Source organism: Macaca mulatta, chromosome X (assembly GCF_049350105.2).
Source record: "Macaca mulatta isolate MMU2019108-1 chromosome X, T2T-MMU8v2.0, whole genome shotgun sequence".
Lineage (NCBI taxonomy): Eukaryota > Metazoa > Chordata > Mammalia > Primates > Cercopithecidae > Macaca > Macaca mulatta.
In genome coordinates this window covers 81,703,953-81,731,663 of record NC_133426.1, presented here as the reverse complement: position 1 = coordinate 81,731,663, position 27,711 = coordinate 81,703,953, and the positions used below count along the sequence as shown (strand labels likewise).

At 37.7% G+C, this 27,711-nt stretch overlaps 2 protein-coding genes across 9 annotated transcripts in view; one reads left to right on the top strand and one right to left on the bottom strand.

Annotated features, from left to right (window-relative positions):
- The window catches only part of UPRT (uracil phosphoribosyltransferase homolog), a 135,446-nt gene extending 127,747 nt beyond the window's left edge, over positions 1-7,699 (bottom strand). Inside the window, exons 1-2 of the mRNA XM_077987739.1 lie at positions 7,515-7,699; positions 1,936-2,059 (exon numbers count right to left, since the gene is read on the bottom strand). The gene's annotated coding sequence lies outside the window, so the exon portion shown is untranslated. The remainder of the gene's footprint in view (positions 1-1,935; positions 2,060-7,514) is intronic.
- An 82-nt stretch (positions 7,700-7,781) lies between these two features.
- ABCB7 (ATP binding cassette subfamily B member 7) overlaps positions 7,782-27,711 on the top strand; it is a 113,112-nt gene continuing 93,182 nt past the window's right edge. For 7 of the 8 annotated variants that reach the window (XM_077989446.1, XM_077989448.1, XM_077989450.1 and 4 more), the window contains exon 1: positions 7,782-7,959. In XM_077989446.1, the coding sequence (XP_077845572.1) occupies positions 7,792-7,959 (168 nt within the window). In that variant the 5' untranslated portion in view covers positions 7,782-7,791. Of the gene's footprint in view, positions 7,960-8,021; positions 8,085-27,711 lie in introns of those variants that run through there. The other variant, XM_077989451.1, reaches the window with a different exon arrangement.

Sequence of the window (27,711 nt, the reverse complement as noted above, 5' to 3'; positions counted from 1 at the left end):
AGCTCTTCAAGAGACTTGAAATTAGGATATACCTGCCGGGCATGGTGGCTCACGCCTGTAATCCCAGCACTCTGGGAGGCTGAGGTGGGTGGATCACCTGAGGTCAGGAGTTCGAGACCAGCCTGACCAACATGGTAAGACCCCCCCCCCTTCCTCGTGTCTACTAAAAATACAAAAAAAAAAAAAAAGAAAGAAAGAAATTAGGGTATACCTAGAAATATTTCTAAGGGATAAACTTGATGACTCTTGGAGCAATGGTATACATAGTGTTCAAAAGGAGATGATTCTTATTGTGCCATCTACATGGGGTCCCGCAGTCCTACAAAATTCCCACAAGATTATTCTTTGTCGAGATAAAGCTGGGTCACTGCTTTATAATACCTAGGATTGCCCACGATATTATAGTGAAAACAGATTTGGCATGCCCCCTAAATTCTACAAGTGACTTTGACACATACAAGAAAAGGCAGCATAGTTTAGGTTGGCAGCATAGACTTTAAAGTAAGGTTTAGGTTTGAGTTTTGACTCCGCTGTTTACTAGGTAAGCAATCTTGAGAAAGTTCTTTAATGTCTGTACGTATCAGGTTACATCAGCAGAAAAACATGGTGATTATAATATTAGCTACCTCATACAATATTTGAGAGGATTATATGATCATGTATGTAAAGCAGTAGCTACTCCCTGTTACAGATGAAGCACTCGATAATAGCTGTGATTATTACATATGAGGATTAAGATATTATTTTGCATGATATGCAAAGAAACCAGCTCCTTTACAAATTTGTAAAAGATTTTTCCCCGTGGAGGTTAAGCATTAAAGTTGACTAAAATCTCTATATTTTTATTAAGTTAAAAAATAACTAAAACTTTGCATTAATTTTTAAAATTTAATTTTTATACAAACGACTATTATTAAAACCCTCCCTGGCATGGTGATAAGGAGCATGGGTTCTGGAATCAGACCTTCTGGATTTGAATATCATCTCTACCACTTCCAAACTACTTGGGCAAGCCCAGAGCTTCCTTTTCATCATTTGTAAGGTGGAGATTATAACAGAAACCAATCTTTATGTGCATTGAGTGGATTAAATTCGATGAGACAACTTAAAGCACACAGTGCAGTGCAGCGCAGTGCTTAAAACAGAATAAATGCCCAATAAATATTCCCTTCAAAAAAGGGGGAAAAAAGTGATAAACATAACTTTAAAACAACTACTTATTTTGTGCAATGTTCTCCTAAAATCTCAATAGTAATAAACATGTGTGTGCATGTGTTTATATATACATACACATAAATGGATATATATATTTGTTTCTGCTTTATTCACCATTATTTCATATATACTTTCCCATATACCATATCAACGCAAGTCCATACATATACTTTTCAAATAATAGCTGTTGAGGTATTTCATTGAACTGCTTTTGGAATATTTGGAATTATTTTCAAAAGTTGCACTGGTCATGGTGGCTCATGCCTGTAAATCCCAGCCACTGGGGAGGCTGAGGCAAGAGGATCACTTGAGGCTTGGAGTTTGAGACCAGCCTGGGCAACACAGAGAAATCCCATCTTTAAAACATTTTTAGGCCAGGCACAATGGCTCATGCTTGTAATACCAGCACTTTGGGAGGCCAAGGCAGGTGGGTCACAAGGTCGGGAGTTCAAGACCAGCCTGGCCAATATGGTGAAACCCCGTCTCTACTAAAAATACAAAAAAAAAAAAAAAAAAAAAAAAAAATTAGCTGGGTGTGGTGGCACACACCTGTAGTCCCAGCTGCTCGGGAGGCTGAGGCAGGAGAATTGGTTGAACCCAGGAGGTGGAGGTTGCAGTGAGCCGAGATGGTGCCACTGCACTCCAGCCTGGGCAACAGAGCAAGACTCTGTCTCAAAAAAATATTTTTTTTAAATATATGTCGGGCATGGTTGTATGCACCTTAGTCCCAGCTACTTGGGAGGCTGAAGTGGGAGGATCCCTTGAGTCCAGGAGCTTGAGGCTGCAGTAAGCTGTGATTGCAACACTGCACTCCAGCCTGAGTGACAAGAGCGAGACTCTGTCTCTAAAAAATAAATAAACAAATAAAACAACAGAAAAAGTTGCTATTATTAATAACACTGATATAAACATCTTTATGCAATGCACCTTATTTTGGGGGAAGGGGAATTTTGGGCTGTATTTTTTAAAGTGTAAATACCAAGTTAAGAGGTATACAATAGAGACAAGAGGGCTAACTGACAAAATGTAAGAGACACTACCCTACAGGCTCCAAACACAGACAAGCTGGTTAAAAGTAGCAACAAAAATCCCCACAGTTTTTAAAAAAATGCGTAGTTGAGCTTGAAAGCAAACAAAGGAAACGTCTAGAGGTTAGAAACAAAGAGGAAAATCACAGCCAGAACAGAGTAAAGAGTTGAAGCCCAGTGGTCCATAGATAAATCAGATGTAAGACAAAGTCTGGGGTACTTTTTTTTCTTTTATAAATTAAGGTAATAAAGTAAAATCACTATTTTAGTGTATAGTTTTGCAAGTTTTAAAAATGCATACAGTAGTGTAACAACCACCACAATCAAGATAAAGAACAGTTAAATCATTCTTCCATGCTCCTATGTAGTCAAATCCTTTTCCACTCCCATGTGGCTTGGGTTTTCATGCCCTACTGAAATGGGTAGGAGGCCACAGATCCAGTTTGTAGATAGTGAGCTGGATTTGAGCTTCCTGCAAAAAGGAGTACTAGAAAAACTCTGATCCTTGGCCTAGGAACGTGGTCCTGAAAGCAATACATCTGTTCTCAGTTGTGGATCCTCCACGAAAAATCTGCACTGTGCATGGGTGCAGGATCCATACACATACTACATATATGGCATGGAAAATCAAAGCTCAAAAAAACCAAAAGACTAAAAACTGATCTCAAACTGGTAAATTCTGTAGGAATACTCCAGAAGCAAACACAAAACTGTCCTGTAGTGACATTTCCACAACCCAATGTATGTGCAGAATTCTTAGGAAAGAGATTATAACAACAACAAAAAAATCTCTTAAAGAAGAGATTATAACAAAAAATCACAAAGCACACAAGGATTCTCACTACCAAAATAATAATAATAATAATAATAATAATAATGTAATGACAGGAAAATTTATTTCCACAGAAATTTAATTCAGTAATCTATCAACCTAAAACTTGATACTCAGCTGAACTATTATGCAAAATGAGGATGAAATAAATGTATTTTCAGGAACTTCAAGACTCAGTTACTATGTACAGAACTTCAGTGAAAGAATCACTAAAGGATGCATTCTGGCAAGACAAATTATAACCAGAAGTAAGAAGTATAATGTCGTTAAGCATGTTGAGCCTACTATTTTTAAAGAGTTTTTCACTTATGTTCATAACCAAGATTGACCTATAATATTCTTGTACGATCCTTGTCCATGTATTAAGTTTATACTAGCCTCATAAAATACGTAGGTCATCCCGATAATCACGGTGGATTAATGAAACCTATTTATCGCCTCTTCCTTACAGACTCCACCAAAATAACATAAAAGAACAAAACAGAAATAAATCCACAAGGATAAAGAGACTAGGATTAGAGGAGGGATCTTCAACTAAGTCATTATTTTTAAGATCTAAGGCAGGCCAAGCACAGCGGCTCAGCCTGTAATCCCAGCACTTTGGGAGGCTAAGGCGGGCGGATCACGAGGTGAGGAGATCGAGACAATCCTGGCTAACACAGTGAAACCCCGTCTCTACTAAAAATACAAAAAATTAGCTGGGCATGGTGGCATGAACCTGTAGTCCCAGCTACTCGGGAGGCTGAGGCAGGAGAATCGCTTGAACCCAGGAGGCGGAGGTTGCAGTGAGCCGAGATTGTGCCACTGCACTCCAGCCTGAGCAACAGAGCAAGATTCCGCCTCAAAAATAAATAAATAAATAAATAAATAAATAAATAAATAAATAATCTAAGGCAAATATCGTAAAATGTTGTTTTTTTTTTTTTTTTTTTTTTTTTTTTTTTTTTTTTTTTTGAGACGGAGTCTCGCTCTGTCGCCCAGGCTGGAGTGCAGTGGCCGCATCTCAGCTCACTGCAAGCTCCGCCTCCCGGGTCTATGCCATTCTCCTGCCTCAGCCTCCCGAGTAGCTGGGACTACAGGCGCCCACCACCTCACCCGGCTAGTTTTTTGTATTTTTTAGTAGAGACGGGGTTTCACCGTATTTAGCCAGGCTGGTCTCGATCTCCTGACCTTGTGATCCGCCCGTCTTGGCCTCCCAAAGTGCTGGGATTACAGGCTTGAGCCACTGCGCCCGGCCTGTAAAATGTTAAGCTATGACTAAGCTGGGTTGTAGGTACATGGTGATTACATTTTTCTTTGTAATTTTCAGTTATGATTCAATATTTCCAAATGTTAAAAGTACATGGAAAATAAAGAAGTTAGTTTCAGAAAGTGATAGGTGCTCTAAAGGTGCCTCTAAAACTTGAATGTGCATATGAACAACCTGAGGCATTCTAATTAAAATTCGGATTTTGAATCTTTAAGTCTGGCATCGGGCCTGAGATTCTGCATTTCATTTTTTATTGCTATGTAATAGTTGTACATATTGTTGAAGTACATGTGATATTTTGATACATGCATATGATAGCATAAACAACATATACAACAAGGTAATAATCAAATAAAGAAATATTTAGTTTTTCTTCATGTTGGGAATGTTCTTTCTTCCAAATGTGGTATACATACACAATAAAATATTGTTCAGCCATAAAACAATGAAATCCTGTCATTTGCAGCAACATTGATGGAACTGAAGGTCATCATGCTAAGTGAAATAAGCCAGGTACAAAAAGACAAATACACATGTTCTCACTCATATGTGGGAGCTAAAAAAGTAGATCTCATGAAGGTAGAGGGTAGAATAGTGGTTATCAGAAGGTAAGAAGGGCAGAAGGGAGGGACAATGAAGAGGTTGGTTAATGGGCACAAAAATGTAGTTAGAAGGAGTAAGATTTAGTGTTCTATAGTACAGTAGGGCAGGTGACTACAGTTAACAATAATTTATTGTATAGTTCAAAATAGCTAAAAAAGATTCTGCAGTTCTAACAACCTCTCAAGTAACGCCAATGCTAGTGGTCCGTGGATCACATTGAAATAGCAAGATTTTAGGGTAAATAACACAAGGCAATGGTGATACAGAGTGGTGGGGACGGGGAGTGGCCTCTTTAGATAAGGTTCTCTTGGAAAGCTTCTCTAAGCAGGTGACATTTGTTTTGAGACCTGAATGATAAGAAAAAGTCATTTAAAAATCTACAGGAAAGATATTCCTGGTAGAGGGGAAAGCAAGTGGAAAGGTCCTGAGGTGAGAATAAGTTCTGGCATTTTTTAGAAACAGAAGACCACTGTGGCCTTCTTAAATTGCTCAAGCGTTTCTTCCACAGTTCAGGTGTTATTAAGTGAAAAGAGCACTATGTTTGGAGTCATAAAACCTAGATTTGGTCTCCATCCTATTAGCTCTGTGGCCTCTGACCTAGTCACAACTTTTCTTAGCCTCAGTTTCCTCATAAATATGGTAATATTAGTAAATAATACCTATCTTCCACGGTTGATGTGAGGACTAAATGAAACAAGGTATGACAAAGCAGATTGTAAGTTACAAAATACTATACACATTTAAGTATAATTATTGCATACATAAAGTGCTATCATGTGATCTGTGGTTGTAGAAGATATTTATAGCAGCTTTTACTGTGTATACCTCTGTCTCTTTAATTTATGTCAGACAGTTATGTGTCAAGTTATTACAGGCTGAGTTGGCCTTTTTGTTGCTGCTCTTCCCCAGCAGTGTGCAACTCTTATTATGCTTCACGTTCTATTTCTGGGTGCCCTGGAAATTTTCTTTGGCTTACCTGGCAAACAAATATTTGCCTCACTTTAGCTCATCATAGAGTAACTACTTGGGTATTCCAATGTTATTCACACTTTTTGGTCAAAAGAGTTGGCTTACAATGAGCACTACTTTTGGAAAAAAATAATTTGGCTCCATTCAAAGAGTTCATAACTGGGTGGTAAGATTCAGTGGCAATATTCAGCCCTAAGAGAAATCATTAGTAGAGTCTAGAGTTTCTCTAATGTATACTGTAGCTATCTAACACGGAATAGATGCTGAATAAATATTTGTTGATGACAATATAGTCATTAATAAGAGACCATTACTGATATACCGTCAACAATACAAGCAGCAGCTAGAAACATCCAATTCGTCACTAAGTCCTGCCAATTCCGTCTCTTAATTGCCCTGCAATCGATCTACTGCCACTGCTACTGCTAGGTTGAGGCCTTTATTTTATGACTGAACTATTGCATTAACTTCATGACTTCAATATGAACTCCATCCATTCCAACCATCTCACTTAAGCCTGAGTAGCTTAGTGGACATATAAATCTGATTATGTTACTCTCCTGATTAAAACTCTTCACTTCACTCTTCACTGGCTATAGGATAAAGTATTAACTTCTTCGAATGAAATAGAAAGCCCTTTACCTTCAGGTCTCTGTTCACTCAGGTTAATCTCCTACTACTTTCCCAAACTCCATAGACTCCTGAACCTGAAAATGTTTTCTTATGCCTTCTTGCTTTTAACATGTCTTCTTTACATGTAATTCCAGTCAACCTCTTCAACTCGAGTTCTATTTTTCTTTAAATAACTAGCTCAAGCATCCCCTCGAATGAATTCCAGAACAAAAAAGCTAACTGCATGAGTTACAAATTTGTTTTTCCTTATCAGACTTACTAGTCCAAAGTACCTCTTCATAAAAGTCCATTATTTGTCCCTTTTGTGTGAAAAGTTGGAGAATGCAGCAATGAATATAAAATTGCAACTGCATTATTGTCTCCAGGGTTTCAGGTAACATTTACAACTGGAAATGCAGTTTCCTAGATAACTGTAAACATATTTTGACATTTTATTTGATAATAGTGGTGACAAAAGAATATAAGCCTGTCTTTAAACATGGATTTCTCTCCATACATTTCACTTTACCACCCTTCAGTCAACCTAAGCGATTTTTCAAGAATTAGGGACGCTGCAAAAACCAAAGTGAAGAGCTAGAAAGAGTGACAAAATTAGTCAAGATGTCTGTAGTCTGTGTGTGTGTGTGTGTGTGTGTGTGTGTGAGTGTCCCACGAGAAACAGACCAAAGGAAAACTGCCCCAAGGTTTGCGCAACAGAGATCAATCAGCAAAGTAAAAGTCCTTACAGGACGGAGAAGCAGTAAATCTCACAGCGCAAGCCTCCTCCCAGGGGAAATTAACGTCTGTAATTTAATCTTTCCTTAATTCAGAAGAAAGTGGAGATAAGAATATGCATAGGGAAAATGGAGAGAGGGGAGCGTGACATTGAGTTGGAGGAGGTAAGAGAGTAGAATGACGACATGGGGTTGACAGATTTAGCAGATACAATATTTGGGACACACGTACGAAGAAATGATTCCTTGTTTATGTGAAACTGAAACTTAACTAGGTAGGCATCCTGTATTTCATCTGGCAACTCCAGGAAAAGAGAAAAAGACAGTGTTACTCCAATATTCCCGGTTGTGTAAGGAAAACAATCAAAGCTCGACCCTAAGGAAAACAAAAAAATAGAAGAGGCTGCGCGAATGCATCCGACTCTTCAAACAGAATCCATTTCCGGTCTGGGGCCCTGGGAAAACAAGGAGAGGAGAGACAAGGTAGCCGAATTCAGTCCGCCAGTGTCCCATAATCCTCTTCTCTCGGTTCCTCTTTCCTCGCTCAAGATGGCGCTGCTCGCGATGCATTCTTGGCGCTGGGCGGCCGCGGCGGCTGCTTTCGAAAAGCGCCGGCAGTCCGCGATTCTGATCCGGCCTTTAGTCTCTGTTAGCGGCTCAGGTCCGCAGTGGAGGCCACATCAACTCGGCGCCTTGGGAACCGCTCGAGCCTACCAGGTGAGATGCCACTGACATGGAAGAATAGGGTGAAGGGCAAGGGGACCTGTAGGGAAAAGGTTGCCCTCGTGACCTCAGGGCAGCGAGAGCACCAAGAAGAAAGTCATGGCTAACTCGGAGCAGCAGTAAGTGAAGGAAATTAACGTCAGTAATTTGAGGAAAGGGCGAAGAAGAAAACCTTTTAGTTGAGCAAAGGGAAACGGGGCAGGAGGTTCTGGGCAGAGGACACCTGGAGCGCTGGAGTCTCTCATAGGAGTCATAGTTTTTCTCTCATATTAAGGGTTGGGGTAGACACCATTCCCAGCCTGCTTACCTTTCTAAATACGAGGAAGACTGGGTTATTTTCCCCCATTAATAATGGAATTTGGGACAGTTTATCTGTGGTTCAGATTTTACTCAGTTGGAATTAGCAATTCGGAGAGCACTGTAATGACAGCAAGCTATCGATAAACAAGTGGCGCCAGTTAACTCCCTTGCTGACAGGCGTGCTTCTTGATAGGCCAAAACCATAACTATCTTTCCAAAACATAGACCGCCCTAAAGTCTTATATAAATATGATTGTCCTAGATCTGAAAAATACAGTGATGTTCTCTGCGCACAGGTCATTTTGGAAGCCATAGGCTACTTATCCTTAACTTATGAATGTAGCTATGGTTGTAGTACCTCTTAATATTTGAGTCCATTATTACCTCTCACTCAGGAACGGTTTTTTAAAAAATTATTTGTACTTAACTGTACTAAAGTATATCTTTTTTTTTCTGTGTATTGACAAGAGGTTTAATTGCCACCACTTATTTATCAATATCACTTTAAAAATTGTCAGCTTTGTATGAGAAACAACCTCTTAAATTTTGATTCTTCGTCTACAGATATTTAACGTCTACCTTGTACATAGCCCTGTGCTAGATAATAGGGTACTAAGAGAGACATACAGTTATGCCTTCAAGGATTGTACAATTTAGTTAAGGAGATTGGATCTATGCATTACAAAAATAACTGAAAAACACAGTGGTGGGTTAATTAGCAAATGAATAGTGTGTACAATAAAGGCTATAGACATCCAGAGGAAATAGTGATAACCATAAAAGTAATGGTTTTTGTTCTGTAGTTCTCCAATAAGGCAGATGAAGTTAAGGACCAGATTATAGAGAGTATTTCATGCTGGTGATAGAACTGGGGAGAATATTCTGAACAGGGAGAATAGGGAATGACACTAAGCATGTGGAAGGCTGATGGAATGAAATTTATAATTCAGTAAGTATTGAACACTTCTACAGGAGCAAACAAAATATAAGTCCTGTCTTTAAAGAGCTTAAAATCTAGTGGGAAATATGTAAATTGGCAATTAAAATATAGTGGAGCTGTGTAATAATGGGGAAGGTACAAGGTATGGGAGAGTATATGTGAGGGGTATTAAGTCTAATCTTAAGGTAGGGAAGATTGCCTTGAGTAACTGATACCTAAGGCAAGAGCTGAAAAATTAGAAGCTAGCCAGTTAAAGAAGGAATCGCATGTGCAAAGGCCCACAAGTCAGAGAGAACCGGACCTTTTATAGAACTGAATGTAGTTTAGACTGTAGTGAGTCATTCAAGATAGGAAATAGCAGGAGATTAGGCTAAAGAAGCAAATCCAGATGATTTTATTAAGGTTTTTAAAGTATTTTATGGTTGAAAGTTTCTAACACATGATCTCTTGGGAATGATTTTTGTTCTGTAGTTCTCCAATAAGGCAGATGAAGTTAAGATAAAATTTGTAGGACTTTCTTAAGCTGGAAGAATGAGGGGGAAGAGGGAAAAGGAGAAGTTACTAGGAATCTCAGAGGAGGCAATGGCAATACAAATTTAGCTTTCTCTCTTTCCATGAACACTATCTCCACAACTTCCTTCTTCCACTCTGTCCTTTACATCCTACCATTTCCTTTAGTTACCATTTCCTCAGTGTGCAAAACAAGGGAAAGATGTTACCTTTGTTTTCTGTTTCTTAAAGGCATGGAACTCTTGCCTTCCTTGTTTTAAAATATGGATTTAACAGGGTGAGAAAGGAATGATTACAAAATTTTCAAAGTAGAAGCTGAGGTAACCTGAGGTACCTGCAATTTGTGACTTGTGATTAAGATTACAAAATAATTATTGAATTCATACTTTTAGGACAATCATTAGTATATAGCATAATATTTTAGAGCTGAAAGGAACCTTAGAGTAGTGTTATGAGATAATGTTAGTGGGTTAGATTAGCACTATTTTAGATGAAATTCAGTAGAATATAAAGAAAATAGCAGTGCTTTTTACATCTTAAGTGAAATATTGTTTCATGAACTTTTACGTGTATATATATACACACACACATACATATACACACACATATATACACACACACACACAATCCCACATGTATATGATTACTGGAATTCATTGTAAAATGTATTTCTCACCAAGTATATGCCCTAGAGCTGGACTGTGGAATATGGTAGTTCTTTTGGATAGGTACTGTTTTGTTTTCATTTGTTGGTCTGACCTCATGGACAAAGAATGGGAGCTTTAATTTCTCCCAGTAGCAAGTTCCACCTTCCCACTCTTCCGCTATTGGCTGCTAAGAGTTAACCGAGTAGATAAAAGTTAAAATACTTTACTCCTGGCTTTCATATTAACTGAAGTGAGAATCTAATAACAACACTAGGAAAATAATCCTCCTATTCTACTTTTTAGAGGTTCTAGTTCATATTTAAATTTCACAATATAAGATGCCTATGAAGAAACTACAGTGATTACTCAACAGACCCAAAATGTACTAAAAGAATAAAAAACAGAACTTATCCATCCTGGCTAACACCGTGAAACCTCGTTTCTAGTAAAAATACAAAAAAAAATTAGCCAGGCGTGATGGTGGGCGCCTGTAGTCCCAGCTACCTGGGAGGCTGAGGCAGGAGAATGGCGTGAACCTGGGAGGCGGAGCTTGCAGTGAGCTGAGATTGTGCCACTGCACTCCAGCCTGGGCGACAGAGCAAGACTCCGTCTCAAAAAAAAAAAAAAAAACAAAAAAACAAAACAAAACAAAAAAAAACTTACAGGAGAAATAAGGGTGTCTTTAAGCGGATTATAGATCATGGAACTGAAAAGGGTGAGAGGTGATTCAGTGACATTTAAAGTACCTGAAGAGGCCTGGCTCAGTGGCTCACACCTGTAATCCCAGCACTTTGGGAGGCCAAGGCAGGTGGATCACCTGAGGTCAAGAGCTCGAGACCAGCCTGACCAATGTGGTGAAACCTCGTCCATACTAAAAATACAAAAAGCAGCTGGGCATGGTCACATGCGCTTGTAGTCCCAGCTACTCAGGAGACCGAAACAGGAGAATTGCTTGAACCTGGGAGGCGGAGGTTGCAGTGAGCCGAGATCGTGCCACTGTACTCCAGCCTGGACCACAGAGTGAGACTCCCTCTCAAAAAAAAAAAAAAAAAAAAAAAAAAGTACCCGAAGGGGTTATTTGTAGTTCAGTGATGCCCAAACTTACCTGGGACATTAGGTTATGATACAAAAATGTGGACTTCATTTGCAGGAAGAGGGATTCAATGTGCATATGAGAAATAATTTCTTAGACTAATAGTCTATCTTAGTCTATTTGGGCAGGTATAACAAAATACCATCAACTACATGACTTATAAGCAAAAGCAATTTATTTCTCACAGTTCAAGGTGCTGACAGATTTAGTGCCTGGTGAGGTCTTGAGGTTCATAGGCGGTGCCTTTTAGCTGTGTCCTCACGTGGTAGAAGAGACAAGGCAGCTCTTTGGCCCCTCTTATAAGGGGACTAATCCTATTTATGAGAGCTCTGCTCTCCAAGTCCTAATCACCTCCCAATGGCTCCACCTTTTAATACCATCACATTGGTGATTAAGTTTCAATATAGGAATTTCAGGGGGACACAGATGTTAAAAGCATAGTCCATTTATTAGGAAACCAAGAAAGACTTTTAAAATTATTAAACAATAATTTACTGTCATTAGAAAAATATTAGCTATTAGGAAGCAGCCAGCTTGGTTTTGAAAAGAGCAAGACATACCAAACCAGTTCTTCATATGAGTGAGTGACAGTCTATCTTGATTTCTGTAAGGCTTTTAATTGTCCCCTGCATTGTTCTCACCCAGTAAGCTTGGAAGGAATGATATTGAATACTATTAAGTGGTCTTGAGGTAGTAGTAAGCCTTACTGTAAAGAAAATACAGATGACTTAAAGGATTTTTATTTCTAAATGTTAAAAATAATGAAATAACTGGTGTGCAAAGGGCATAACTGGGTATTGTGGAGTGAATACTGGACCAGGACACTTGACTGCCTGAGCTCTATTTGTACTGTTAATTATCTTGTACAGATAACTTGTTCCTTTGAACATCAGATTCTGTAAACTAGTAATATTTGACTACCAGATCTCTAAGGTTTCTTGCAGCTCTCTTGTTTCTTTACTGTAATCCTTTAGGACCAGCCCTTTGTATATAGTACCTCTACTTTGTGATCCTAGTTTACTACTAGTGTAGTATTCAGGAACAACATAGGGTAAGTTTAAGTTCACATGAATTTTTAATGGGACAAATTTGTATTGCTCTCCTCATATTTGTATATCTAAGAGTAGGAATAGAAAAATTGAATTTAATTATGAGTTTAGTATTTGGTAGTGTTGGGAAGATGGAGTAGTGTGGAGGAAAAAGTAAACTAGGTTCTGAAATCATCTAGAATGGTAGAAATAGATTCTAAGGGGTGGTGAAGAGTAGCAGCAATGCTATAAAAGTTGTAAATAAAGATATACCTTACATGGGCTGTATGTGATAAGGAATGGAAATATAAAGGTATTAGTTGAAAGCAGCACTGGGGCTTGAGAAGAGGAATTCAGGGGATTCCTTATTCAGAGATAGTTGAATAAATAACATTATCTAAGTCATTGACACATTGGTTTTAACTAGTTATTAAGATTATTAGGAAGAGGAAGAAAATTTAATGTTTCTAAACTTTCTTTTAGAAAACGAGGCCCTTTGAGAATCTGATAAAAGCCATAGACCTTCGCCCTAGAAAAATACACATATGTACATGCTTCATTTTGCATGCAATTTCAGGGGAATCAGAAACATATCCTCTCTTCCAGTCGAGAAACCCTGATTAATACAATATTGCTGGCTGGTGGGTTTCTAATGGAGTTCCTGAGTAGCCAGTGGCAAGATAAAGAGCACTTGTCACTGGGCAGTGGGGTAGAAATAGAATGGAAACTTATATCAAAATTTTGATTAAATGATAAATGCATAATTTATCATTTAATTATTATGCAATTGTTATAAAATTAATATCATTTATTGCTGTATTGTTATTGTCAGTGTTATCTTAAATATTTTGCTTTTTCAAAGAAAAGTATGTTCTTTCCCATATTGTAAAATAAGGTCTATGAAAACGGATAAAATTGCCCTTTCTGTATATGATTCTTACGCTTTACATTTTCCCTATTTTAATTATACAAAACTGTATCTAATAAAAACGTTAAGACAGATATCTACAATCCCATGTTAAATAATTTTTCCTTTTTCCTTTGAATCTCTGTTCTTTCATGTACATAATTTTTACATTATTGGGATAATTTTAAATTCTGTTTCTTTTTACTTGTGAACATTTTTTTTCTTGGTGCTCAGTCTTGACCAAAATTAGGTCTTTTAATTACTTAAGATTTTAGTAATGTTAATAGGTATATATAGTTACCTGCAAAAGGTGATATTTTTGTTGTTTTGGTTTTCTCCTTCCTTTCCTAAAATCCATCTCCTTGAAGTCTTCATCTGTGCTCTCTTGACTCCCTTGTAGGATTTGCCACTAGTGAGTAAAGATACTTTTCAAGTCTTTATTTAACGTCATTTGGTCTTCACATTAATCTGGTTAGGTAGGTGAACATTTCTTCGTAGTAGCTATGGCTTCTTCTGTCCTTTTCAGTCCCTTAACTTCTGCCCTAGTTATAGACCCTTATTTATGCATGGGTTTTCTCCCTGCTTTCAGGGATTTGCCCTTTCAATCCATCCTATACAGCACATCTAGATCATTCTTCCTAAGGCATAACTTTTATCCCATCACTTCCCTGCATAAACTTCAGTGGGCTTTACATCTTAGCCTTAAAAATTTCCACCTAACTAGATTGCTAGCCATATTGTAAACAGATTGTCCCTCCAATCACCCTATATTGCTCCCTGTTCCTTGGACCATGTACTTTTTTGTGTCTCTTCCTTTTTTTATGCCATACCCTATGTCTGAAATGCCCTCTAACTTGTGCCTATTTTTCAAATGTTAGTTCAAAGGTCAGTCCGTTCCCTGAAACCATTCCTTATAAGCTAGTAAGACTTTGATTTCTCCCTCCTCTGAACTCCTGCAACACTTTTTCCTACAAGTAGTTCTGTATCTTGTGGAGGAGATAAGATTTTATGTGCCTAAAAGGCTAATATATTCCAGTAATCTTTTTGTTTTTATCTTCCACAGAGCTAGGCACGGTATGTTACATGTAATAGGCAGTCAGAAAATATATGTAAAATGAATGATTAAACTCTATAATCAAACCAAAACAAAAGTCTAACATAATAATTAATAATATTTGCTCCACTGCTATACATTTGGAATTGAAAGCTAACTTTCTTCAGGGCAACCTCATAAGTTTGTCCATTGCATTTCTGTCATTAGGCATATGGTACTGTGGTGGAGTAGCATCACTGATTGTTGTCAGTTTTAGTTCAATAACCAAAGCACACCTACTTTTTATCCTGAAATTTTTGAGTTACTTTATTTGTGAGCATCATTTGCTAAGATAAAGTGACTTACAGGATAACATTATTTGAGGAATAAGATATAAAAGTTTGCTCTTTGTAGAAATTTTAACTGCACACTGTATTTTGGGATGTTCATTAGTCCTCTGATTAAGTTTTCTTTACAATATCGAGAGAGGAATGGATATTAGAGTAGGGAAACTGCATCCTAAGGGTATAGTTCCTTAGGTGCTGATGTTTTGGGAGAGCAGCTTTTAAACTTATGCTTTTCAAAGCATATTAGAAAAAGACAAGGTGAAGCTTCAATTTTGGTTTACTTATCAAATTGTTTTTACTGATCTTGAGTAGCTTATACTGTAATATCACTGTAATATATTCATATTTTTGACTGCATGAATATTTCCTAAGTATGAACTCTTTCTTCAACTACTCTGACTATAGTGACTTAACAACTGGGCATGTACATGGGTGCTTGCCTGCTCCGTTTGCCTTAACACCACAGATTGGGTAGCTTATACAACAGAAACGTATTTTCTCACAGTTCTGGAACCCACGAAGTCCAAGATGAAGGTGTCTGTAGAGTTGATTTCTTCTGAGGTCTCTCTCCTTAGCATGTAGATGGCCATCGTATACCTCTGTCTTCACATGGTCTTTTCCCCTGTGTGTGTCTGTGTCCTGATATCCTCTTCTTAGAAGTATACTAGTCATATTGGATTAAGGCCCACCCTAATGACCTCATTGAACTTTAATTACCTCTTTAAGGGCCCTGTTTCCAAATATAGTCACATTCTGAAGTATTGGAGGTTAGGACTTCAACATATAAATTTGTGGGGGCAGGGAGTACACAGTTCAGACGATAACAATGTGTGTATGTGTTTGTATGTGTGTGTATGTATATGCAAATGCATAGAAAATTGGATAGGTATACTCCAGTCTGGTAAAAGTGGTTACCTCTGGAGAGGGGGAGGGTTTGGGATGCTAAAAGACAGAGAAAAGTTAATTTGCTATTATGGATACACAGACATAGTTTGATACACTGTACTTGTTTTTACAATGAGAAAAATATTTCATGTTTAAGCTTTTCAATTGATGAACTGACCTTTTTGAATAGGTTATATTATGTTCATTTATTTGAAGTCTAATTTGTTTTGTCTACTAGTAGTAGTGCATTTTAACATCTTTGTAACTTTTATTTTATTTGTTTATTTGTTTATTTTTTATTTTTTTGCGATGGAGTTGTGCTCTGTCACCCAGACTGGAATGCAGTGGCACAATCTTGGCTCACTATCACCTCTGCCTCCCAGGTTCAAGTGATTCTCCTGCTTCAGCCTCCCAAGTAGCTGGGATTGCAGACACATACCACCACACCTGGCTAATTTTTGTATTTTTAGTAGAGACAGGGTTTTGCCATGTTGGCCAGTCTGGTCTCAAACTCCTGACCTCAGGTGATCTGACCACTTCGGCCTTCCAAAGTGCTGGGATTACAGGCCTGAGCTACCATGCCTGGCCTTGTAACTTTTATTTTAAGTTCAGGGGTACATGTGCAGGTTTGTTACGTAGGTAAACTTATGTCATGGAGGTTTGTTGTACAAATTATTTTATCAGCCAGGTGTTAAGCCTAGTACCCATTAGTTATTTTTTCTGATCCTCTCCCTTCTTCCACCCTCTGATAGGCTCCAGTGTGTGTTGTTCCCTTCTATGTGTCTATGTGTTCTCATCATTTAGCTACTACTTATAAGTGACAACATGTAGTATTTAGTTTTCTGTTCCTGTGTTAGTTTGCTAAGGATAATGGCCTCCAGCTCCAGCCATGTCACTGCAAAGGGCGTGATCTTGTTCTTTTTTATGGCTGCATAGTATTCCATGGCATATTTGTACCACATTTTCTTTATCCAGTCTGTCATTGATGGGCAATTAGGTTGATTCCATGTCTTTGCTATTGTGAATAGTACTGCAGAGAACATACGTGTGCACGTGTCTTTATAATAGAATGATTTATATTCCTTGGGGTACATACCCAGTAATAGGATTGCTGGGTCAAATGGTAATTCTGTTTTTCTTTCTTTGAGGAATTGCCACACTGCTTTCCACAGTAGTTGAACTAATTTACACTCCCACCAACAGTGCATATAAGCATTCTTTTTTCTCCACAACCTCACCAGCATCTGTTATTTACTTTTTAATACTAGCCATTCTGACTGGTGTTAGGTAGTGTTTCATTGTGGTTTTGAATTGCATTTCTCTAATAATTAGTGATGTTGAGCTTTTTTTTTTTTTTTCATATGCTTGTTGGCTGCATGTATGTCTTCTTTGGAAAAGTGTTTTTTTCATATACTTTGTCCACTTTTTATGGTTTTTTTTTCTTGTAAATTTGTTTAAATTCCTTATAGATGCGGGATATTAGAGCTTTGTTGGATGCATAATTTGCAAAAATTTTCTCCCATTCTATAGGTTGTCTGTTTATTCTGTTGACAGTTTCTTTTGCTGTGCAGAAGCTCTTTAGTTTAATTAGATCTCATTTGTCAATTTTTTTTGTTGCAGTTGCTTTTGTTGTTTTTCTCATGAAATCTTTTCCCGTGTCTCTGTCCTGAATGGTATTACTTAGGTTGTCTTCCAGGGTTTTTATACTTTTAGATTTTACATTTAAGTCTTTAATTCATCTTGAGTTTACATTTTAGTCTTTAATCCATCCTGAGTTAATTTTTGTATATGGTGTAAGGAAGGGTCCAGTTTCAATCTTCGGCATGTGGCTAGCCAGTTATCCCAGTACCATTTATTGAATAGGGACTCCTTTCCCCATTGCTTGTTTTTGTCAGGTTTGTCGAAGATGATATAGTTGTAGGTGTGAGGCCTTATTTCTGGGGTCTCTATTCTGTTCCATTGGTCTGTGTGTCTGTTTTTGTACCAGTACCATGCTGTTTTGGTTACTGTAGCCTTGTAGTATAGTTTGAAATCAGGTACCTCCAGCTTTGTTCTTTTTGCTTAGGATTGCCTTGTCTATTTGGATTCTTTTTTGTTTCCATTTGAATTTTAAAATAGTTGTCTCTAGTTCTGTGAACAATGTCAATGGTAGTTTAATAGGAGTAGCTTCGAATCTATAAATTGCTTTGGGTAGTATGACCATTCTGACTATATTGATTCTTCCTATCCATGAGCATGAAATGTTTTTCCATTTGTTTGTGTCATCTCTGATTTCTTTGAGCAGTGGTTTGTAGTTCTTGTAGAGATCTTTCACCTCCTTATAGTTAGCTGCATTCCTAGGTATTTTATTTTCTCTGTTGCAATTGTAAATGGAAGTTTGTTCCTGATTGGCGCTTGGCTTGACCGTTGTTGGTGTATAGGAATGCTAGTGATTTTTTTTTTTAATCTTTTTATTTTTATTTTTTAGAGCCGGCCTTGACTCACTGCTAGTGATTTTTACACATTGATTTTGTGTCCTGAGACTTTGCTGAAGTTGTTTATCAGATTAAAAAGCTTTTGGGCTGAAACTATGGAGTTTTCTAGATACAGGATCATGCCATCTGCCAACATGGTTAGTTTGACTTCCTCTCTTCCTATTTGGATGCCCTTTATTTCTTTCTCTTGCCTGATTGCCCTGGCCAGAACTTCCAATACTATGTTGAATAGGAGTGGTGAGAGAGGGCATACTTGTCTTGTGCTGGTTGTCAGGGGAATGCTTCCAGCTTTTGCCCTTTCAGTATGAAGTTGTGATGTTGGCTGTGGGTTTGCACACATGGCTCTTCATATTTTGAGGTATGTTCCTTCAATATCTAGTTTATTGAGAGTTTTTAGCATGAATAGACGTTGAATTTTATTGAAAGCCTTTTCTGTATCTATTGAGATAATCATGTGGTTTTTGTCTTTACTTCTGTTTGTGTGATGAATCACATTTATTGATTTGAGTGTGTTGAACCAACCTTGCGTCCTGGGGATAAAGCCTACTTGATTGTGGTGGATAAGCTTTTTGATGTGCTGATGGATTTGGTTTGCCAGTATTTTGTTGAGGATTTTTGCATCAGTGTTCATCAAGGATATTGGCCTGAAGGTTTTTTTGGTGTTGTGTCTCTGCCAAGTTTTGGTATGAGGATGATGCTGGTCTCATAGAATGAGTTAGGGAGGAGTCCCTCCTCCTCAATTCTTTGGAATAGTTTCAGTAGGAATGGTACCAGCTCTTTGTACATTTGGTTGAATTCAGCTGTGAATCTGTCTGGTCATGGGCTTTTCGTGGTTCTTAGGCTATTTATTACTACCTCAAGTAAAGAACTCATTTTTGGTCTGTTCAGTGATTCAGTTTCTTCCTGGTTCTTGGAGATCCTCCCATACTCTGAGCAATCACTCCTGCTTGTGGGACATAAAGAAGGCACCAAGAACTGAAATGGCCAGCACTCCGTCCCAAAATAAAAAAGTCTTTTATGCATTTATAAAACTTTACTGGAAGTACTTGCTACTTTTAAATGTAACCAGTTTTTGGTTGTTACTTCACTGTGGAATTGGGAGATTCTTTGGAAATTTAGTCCCAGTGTTTCCTATTCATTTTAGTGGTTTCTCCTCTTGCTATTTAACACACATACTCTGCATATATGATTCTGCCTAATAAAGAGCTATTTATACTTAGGTGTTTTTTTTTTCAAAATCAAGTTTTTTTTTTTCTTTGTCTTCTTTTCTTTTTTTTTTCCTCTTCTAAATGTTATTTTTTATTATTATTATACTTATAAGCTCTAGGGTACATGTGCATAACGTACAGGTTTGTTACATATGTATACTTGTGCCATGTTGGTGTGCTGCACCAATCAACTCGTCAGCACCCATCAACTCATCATTTACATCAGGTATAACTCCCAATGCAATCCCTCCCCCCTCCCCCCTCCCCGTGATAGGCCCCAGTGTGTGATGTTCCACTTCCCGAGTCCAAGTGATCTCATTGTTCAGTTCCCACCTATGAGTGAGAACATGCGGTGTTTGGTTTTCTGTTCTTGTGATAGTTTGCTAAGAACGATGGTTTCCAGCTGCATCCATGTCCCTACAAAGGACACAAACTTATCCTTTTTTATGGCTGCATAGTATTCCATGGTGTATATGTGCCACATTTTCTTAATCCAGTCTGTCACTGATGGACATTTGGGTAGATTCCAAGTCTTTGCTATTGTGAATAGTGCTGCAATAAACATACGTGTGCATGTGTCTTTATAGCAGCATGATTTATAATCCTTTGAGTATATACCCAGTAATGGGATGGCTGGGTCATATGGTACATCTAGTTCTAGATCCTTGAGGAATCGCCATACTGTTTTCCATAATAGTTGAACTAGTTTACAATCCCACCAACAGTGTAAAAGTGTTCCTATTTCTCCACATCCTCTCCAGCACCTGTTGTTTCCTGACTTTTTAATGATTGCCATTCTAACTGGTGTGAGATGGTATCTCATTGTGGTTTTGATTTGCATTTCTCTGATGGCAAGTGATGATGAGCATTTTTTCATGTGTCTGTTGGCTGTATGAATGTCTTCTTTTGAGAAATGTCTGTTCATATCCTTTGCCCACTTTTTGATGGGGTTGTTTGTTTTTTTCTTGTAAATTTGTTTGAGTTCTTTGTAGGTTCCGGATATTAGCCCTTTGTCAGATGAGTAGATTGCAAAAATGTTCTCCCATTCTGTAGGTTGCCTGTTCACTCTGATGGTAGTTTCTTTTGCTGTGCAGAAGCTCTTTAGTTTAATTAGATCCCATTTGTCAATTTTGGCTTTTGCTGCTGTTGCTTTTGGTGTTTTAGACAGGAAGTCCTTGCCCATGCCTATGACCTGAATGGTACTACCGAGGTTTTCTTCTAGGGTTTTTATGGTATTAGGTCTAACATTTAAGTCTCTAATCCATCTTGAATTAATTTTCGTCTAAGGAGTAAGGAAAGGATCCAGTTTCAGCTTTCTACTTATGGCTAGCCAATTTTCCCAGCACCATTTATTAAATAGGGAATCCTTTCCCCATTTCTTGTTTCTCTCAGGTTTGTCAAAGATCAGATGGCTGTAGATGTGTGGTATTATTTCTGAGGACTCTGTTCTGTTCCATTGGTCTATATCTCTGTTTTGGTACCAGTACCATGCTGTTTTGGTTACTGTAGCCTTGTAGTATAGTTTGAAGTCAGGTAGACGGATGCCTCCAGCTTTGTTCTTTTGACTTAGGATTGTCTTGGCAATGCGGGCTCTTTTTTGATTCCATATGAACTTTAAAGCAGTTTTTTCCAATTCTGTGAAGAAAGTCATTGGTAGCTTGATGGGGATGGCATTGAATCTATAAATAACCTTGGGCAGTATGGCCATTTTCACGATATTGATTGTTCCTATCCATGAGCATGGTATGTTCTTCCATTTGTTTGTGTCCTCTTTTATTTCACTGAGCAGTGGTTTGTAGTTCTCCTTGAAGAGGTCCTTTACATCCCTTGTAAGTTGGATTCTAGGTATTTTATTCTCTTTGAAGCAATTGTGAATGGAAGTTCATTCCTGATTTGGCTCTCTGTTTGTCTGTTACTGGTGTATAAGAATGCTTGTGATTTTTGCACATTCATTTTGTATCCTGAGACTTTGCTGAAGTTGCTTATCAGCTTAAGGAGATTTTGGGCTGAGACAATGGGGTTTTCTAAATATACAATCATGTCATCTGCAAACAGAGACAATTTGACTTCTTCTTTTCCTAACTGAATACCCTTGATTTCTTTCTCTTGCCTGATTGCCCTAGCCAGAACTTCCAACACTATGTTGAATAGGAGTGGTGAGGGAGGGCATCCCTGTCTTGCACCAGTTTTCAAAGGGAATTTTTCCAGTTTTTGCTCATTCAGTATGCTATTGGCTGTGGGTTTGTCATAAATAGCTCTTATTATTTTGAGGTACGTTCCATCAATACCGAATTTATTGAGCGTTTTTAGCATGAAGCGCTGTTGAATTTTGTCAAAAGCCTTTTCTGCATCTATTGAGATAATCATGTGGTTCTTGTCTTTGGTTCTGTTTATATGCTGGATTATGTTTATTGATTTGCTAATGTTGAACCAGCCTTGCATCCCAGGGATGAAGCCCACTTGATCATGGTGGATAAGCTTTTTGATGTGCTGCTGGATCCGGTTTGCTAGTATTTTATTGAGGATTTTTGCATCGATGTTCATCAGGGATATTGGTCTAAAATTCTCTTTTTTTGTTGTGTCTCTGCCAGGCTTTGGTATCAGGATGATGTTGGCCTCATAAAGTGAGTTAGGGAGGATTCCCTCTTTTTCTATTGATTGGAATAGTTTCAGAAGGAATGGTACCAGTTCCTCCTTGTACCTCTGGTAGAATTCAGCTGTGAATCCATCTGGTCCTGGATTTTTTTTGGTTGGTAGGCTGTTAATTATTGCCTCAATTTCAGAGCCTGCTATTGGTCTATTCGGGGATTCAACTTCTTCCTGGTTTAGTCTTGGAAGAGTGTACGTGTCCAGGAAATTATTCATTTCTTCTAGATTTTCTAGTTTATTTGCGTAGAGATGTTTATAGTATTCTCTGATGGTAGTTTGTATTTCTGTGGGGTGGTGTTGATATCCCCTTTATCATTTTTTATTGCGTCTATTTGATTCTTCTCTCTTTTCTTCTTTATTAATCTTGCTAGCGGTCTGTCAATTTTGTTGATCTTTTCAAAAAACCAACTCCTGGATTCATTGATTTTTTGGAGAGTTTTTTGTGTCTCTATCTCCTTCAGTTCTGCTCTGATCTTAGTTATTTCTTGCCTTCTGCTAGGTTTTGAATGTGTTTGCTCTTGCTTCTCTAGTTCTTTTAATTGCGATGTTAGAGTGTCAATTTTAGATCTTTCCAGCTTTCTCTTGTGGGCATTTAGTGCTATAAATTTCCCTCTACACACTGCTTTAAATGTGTCCCAGAGATTCTGGTATGTTGTATCTTTGTTCTCATTGGTTTCAAAGAACATCTTTATTTCTGCCTTCATTTCGTTAGGTACCCAGTAGTCATTCAGGAGCAGGTTGTTCAGTTTCCATGTAGTTGAGCAGTTTTGATTGAGTTTCTTAGTCCTGAGTTCTAGTTTGATTGCACTGTGGTCTGAGAGACAGTTTGTTATAATTTCTGTTCTTGTACATTTGCTGAGGAGTGCTTTACTTCCAATTATGTGGTCAATTTTGGAATAAGTGAGATGTGGTTCTGAGAAGAATGTATATTCTGTTGATTTGGGGTGGAGCATTCTATGATGTCTATTAGGTCTGCTTGCTGCAGAGATGAGTTCAATTCCTGGATATCCTTGTTAACTTTCTGTCTCGTTGATCTGTCTAATGTTGACAGTGGAGTGTTGAAGTCTCCCATTATTTTTGTATGGGAGTCTAAGTCTCTTTGTAAGTCTCTAAGGACTTGCTTTATGAATCTGGGTGCTCTTGTATTGGGTGCATATATATTTAGCATAGTTAGCTCTTCCTGTTGAATTGATCCCTTTACCATTATGTAATGGCCTTCTTTGTCTCTTTTGATCTTTGATGGTTTAAAGTCTGTTTTATCAGAGACTAGTATTGCAACCCCTGCTTTTTTTTGTTCTCCATTTGCTTGGTAAATCTTCCTCCATCCCTTTATTTTGAGCCTATGTGTGTCACTGCATGTGAGATGGGTCTCCTGAATACAGCAGACTGATGAGTCTTGACTCTTTATCCAGTTTGCCAGTCTGTGTCTTTTAATTGGAGCATTCAGTCCATTTACATTTAAGGTTAATATTGTTATGTGTGAACTTGATCCTGCCATTATGATATTAACTGGTTATTTTGCTTGTTAGTTGATGCAGTTTCTTCCTAGCCTTGATGGTCTTTACATTTTGGCATGTTTTTGCAATGGCTGGTACCGGTTGTTCCTTTCCATGTTTAGTGCTTCCTTCAGGGTCTCTTGTAAGGCAGGCCTGGTGGTGACAAAATCTCTAAGAATTTGCTTATCTGTAAAGGGTTTTATTTCTCCTTCACTTATGAAACTTAGTTTGGCTGGATATGAAATTCTGGGTTTAAAATTCTTTTCTTTAAGAATGTTGAATATTGGTCCCCACTCTCTTCTGGCTTGTAGAGTTTCTGCCGAGAGATCTGCTGTTAGTCTGATGGGCTTCCCTTTGTGGGTAACCCGACCTCTCTCTCTGGCTGCCCTTAAGATTTTTTCCTTCATTTCAACTTTGGTGAATCTGGCAATTATGTGTCTTGGAGTTGCTCTTCTCTAGGAGTATCTTTGTGGCGTTCCAAAATCAAGTTTTTATATTTAAAAAACATTATGAAAACAGTACAAACCCACTACTGAAAGATCAGAAAATACAGAAAAGCCAAAAAAAAAAAAAAAAAAAAAAAAAAAGCAACTATGCTAATAGGTCAGTATAACCTATACTTTTAATAATACCAGCTAATATTTTTATAGTGTTTTAGTTTACAAAATGCATTAAAATTTTACTTTTTCTTGCTCCTACTTATTTATTTAGTGATTTTCACCAGGATCAGAAAAAAGGCTCCCTATTGATTAGAGCTTTACTGTTTAATACAGTAAATACTAGCCATGTTAGCTCTTTAAATTTCAATTAAAATTAAAGATTTAGTAACTTAGTCATACTAGACATAATTCAAGTGCTCAGTAGCCACATGTGACTAAGTAGCTCTTATATTTCACCACACAGAATATTGCTGTCATCACAGAAGGTTTTTTTGTACATGGCCATTCTAGAAAGTAATTTTAAGTAGGGAGTAACATTATCAAATTTGTTTTAGTACTGTGATTCTGGGTGCAGTTTGAGGGAAAGATTAGAAATAGGCAAGGATTGGAGATAGGGACATCAGTTAAGAGAATATTGAAGTAATATAGGAGAGAAATGATAAGTGCATTCATTGCCTGTCATGAGGTAGCATTGTCAAGATTTGTCACCAAGTATTCTTGTATCATGGAAAGATGACAGGGCTTTGAAGCAGGAGCGTATTACCTTATCTTAGTTATTTTATCTCAGTCTCAGTGTTTCTAGACTATAAAATGGGTACTTGAATAAAAATTTTCTTACCCATCTGATATGGTTTGGCTGTGTCCCCACCCAAATCTCATCTTGAATTATAACTCCCACAATTCCCACATGTTGTGGGAGGTGATTGAATTATGGGGGAAAGTCTTTTTTATGCTGTTCTCATGATAGTGAATAAGTCTTATGAGATCTGATGGTTTTGTAAGGGGGAGTATCCCTACACAAGCTCTCTCTTTGCCTGCCATCATCAATGTGAGACGGGACTTGCTCCTCCTTGCCTTCTGCCATAATTGTGAAGCCTCCCCAACCATATGGAACTGTAAGTCCATTAAACCTCTTTTTCTTCCCGGTCTCGGGTATGTAGTTATCAGCAGGATGAAAATGGAATAATACAGTAAATTGATACTGGTAGAGTGGGGCACTGCTGAAAAGATACCCAAAAATTTGGAAGTGACTTTGGCACTGGGTACCAGGCAGAAGTTGGAACAGTTTGAAGGGCTCAGAAGAAGGCAGGAAAATGTGGGAAAGTTTGGAACTCCCTAGAGACTTGTTGAATGACTTTGACCAAAATGCTGATAATTATAATGGACAATGAAATGCAGGCTGAGGTGGTCTCAGATGGAAATGAGGAACTTGTTGGAGACTGGAGCAGAGATGACTCCTGGTATGTTTTAGCAAAGAGACTGGTGGCATTTTGCCCCTGCCGTAGAGATTCGTGGAACTTTGAACTTGAGAGAGATGATTTAGGGTATCTAGCAGAAGAAATTTCTAAGCAGCAAAGCATTCAAGATGTGATTTGGGTGCTGTTAAAAGCATTCAGTTTTAAAAGGGAAACAGCCCTTTGTGCATCCATAATCCATTGCTTTGATAAATAGAGTAAATCTATTTAAATAAACCTATTGTAAAACTCTTTGAAACAAATTCTTATGTTACTAGCTTAGAATATTGTCATATATGTAAAAACAGTAAAATCAAATTATATTCTGTTTCTAGAGTTTATCACCACCTAATACAGCTCTATGTTTACAAAAAGAACATGCTACCAGTCTTTTAATAAACACTTATTGGGCACTCGCCATTTGGCAGACATTCTACTAGGCACTGGGGCTATAGCCCTGAATAAGACATAGCCTTGCCCTCCAGGAAATCACAGTTTAAAGGAGAAAACAGGTAGGCAAACCAATACTTTAAGGTGTGGTAAATGCTTTTGTAGAGCGACATGCAAGATTTTATATGAGCCCGGAGATGGGGAACCACCTTCAGTCCAGGGAGGTCAAGAAAGACTTTGCAGGTGAACAATTTATAGATGAGTATTGAAGTCTTGTAGGTAGATGTTGGACTGGTCGATGAATGGGGAAAGGCTAATTTAAAAACACCTTGGGGGGTGATTCTTTGAAAGTATGCAAACATATTTCTTTCTAAGTTTTCAGCAGCTAATTTTAGCATGCATCAGTGGATCTTGTCTGCAGTTATTACTGTGGTGTTTGCCTAATTACAGTTGGCCCTCCATATCCATGGGTTCCGCATCTGTGGATTCAATCAACTGCAGATTAAAATATTTGGAGAAAAAATGATGGTAGCATCTACTGAATGTTTACAGACTTTTTTCCCTTGTCATTATTTCTAAAACAATACAGTATAACAACTATTTACATAGCATTTATGTTGTATTAGGTACTACAAGTAATCTAGAGATGACTTAAGGCATACAGGAGGATGTGCATAGGTTATACATAAATACTACGCCATTTTATGTAAGGGACTTGAGCATCTGTGGATTTTGGTATCTATAGGGGTTCCTGGAACCAGTCTCTCATAGATACTGTGGGACAGCTGTCTGTTTTTCTGTTTCCCTCATTCCTTCTACATTTGTTTGTTGGAATTTTTCTGCAAGGAAGAGATGTCCCTTCTCCCTCATTTAATTGTTAATTTATTTATACCAGGATGGACTCATAGATGTTAATTATATTCTATGAGTTAAAATCCATTACATTAATTATATATTTTGTTGCTCTATTTTTCCAGGTTTGGGCCATCGAGAGATCCTTTAGGTTGGCTGTTGTTTGGACATGCCCTCATCTTTTTCCAATAATTTCTTTACTTTCTGGCATCACACAATGCTCCAGGTTCATCCTATATTTTCCCTACACTGGCCCTGAAATCAGCTCCCTTTCTGGAGGGCAGTTTGTCAGAATGAATCAAAAACCTTAAAAAAAATTTCACCCTCTTTGAACCAACAATTCTACTTCTAAGAAACTGTCTTAAGGAAACAATCAGGAAAGTGCACAAATGTTTGTAAGTTAATATACAGATACTCTTTACTGTGTTATTTATAGTGTTCAAAGTTGAAAATAGCTTTTGTATCTGACACTGGGATTGGTTACATAAATTATGGTTCAGTCATCAGTTCACCGATCTTGGAACTGATGTTTTTCAAAAATATTTAACGATGGGGAAAATGCTAATATTCAGTGTAAAAAGCAGTCTACAAAATTCAGTAGGCCAAATGATTGTATTTAAAAAAAAAAAAAACATATGCAAGAAACAATGATTTAAAAAGAACCACACCCAAATATAAAAACATTGTTTATCTCTGGATGGTAGGATAATGGGTGACTGTTATGTTCTGTAATCTTCTCTGTATTTTCCAAATTTTCTACAATGAACCCAACTTTCGTTTTTGTGATACCGAAATACGTTACAGTAAATACGTAGTTTGAGCCCAATTATTGTCTATTCTTTGCTGTGGCCTTTGAGTTTCTCAACGAAGCAGCTGCCAGAACCTGAGCTGCTTTCTGTCTTTGAAGCTTGGTTTAGAATTAAAAGATGCTGAATTGATATCTTTTTTAGAGAAAAATGGAATTAAAAAATGTCAACATATTGACAAGAGGTGACTTTAGCTCATCTCTCACGTGCTCCACTCTCATCCTGAAGACATGAGAGTTAAGGGTTTTTGTCTTTGTTTTTAACCTTATGAGATTATGTCCTGGTGA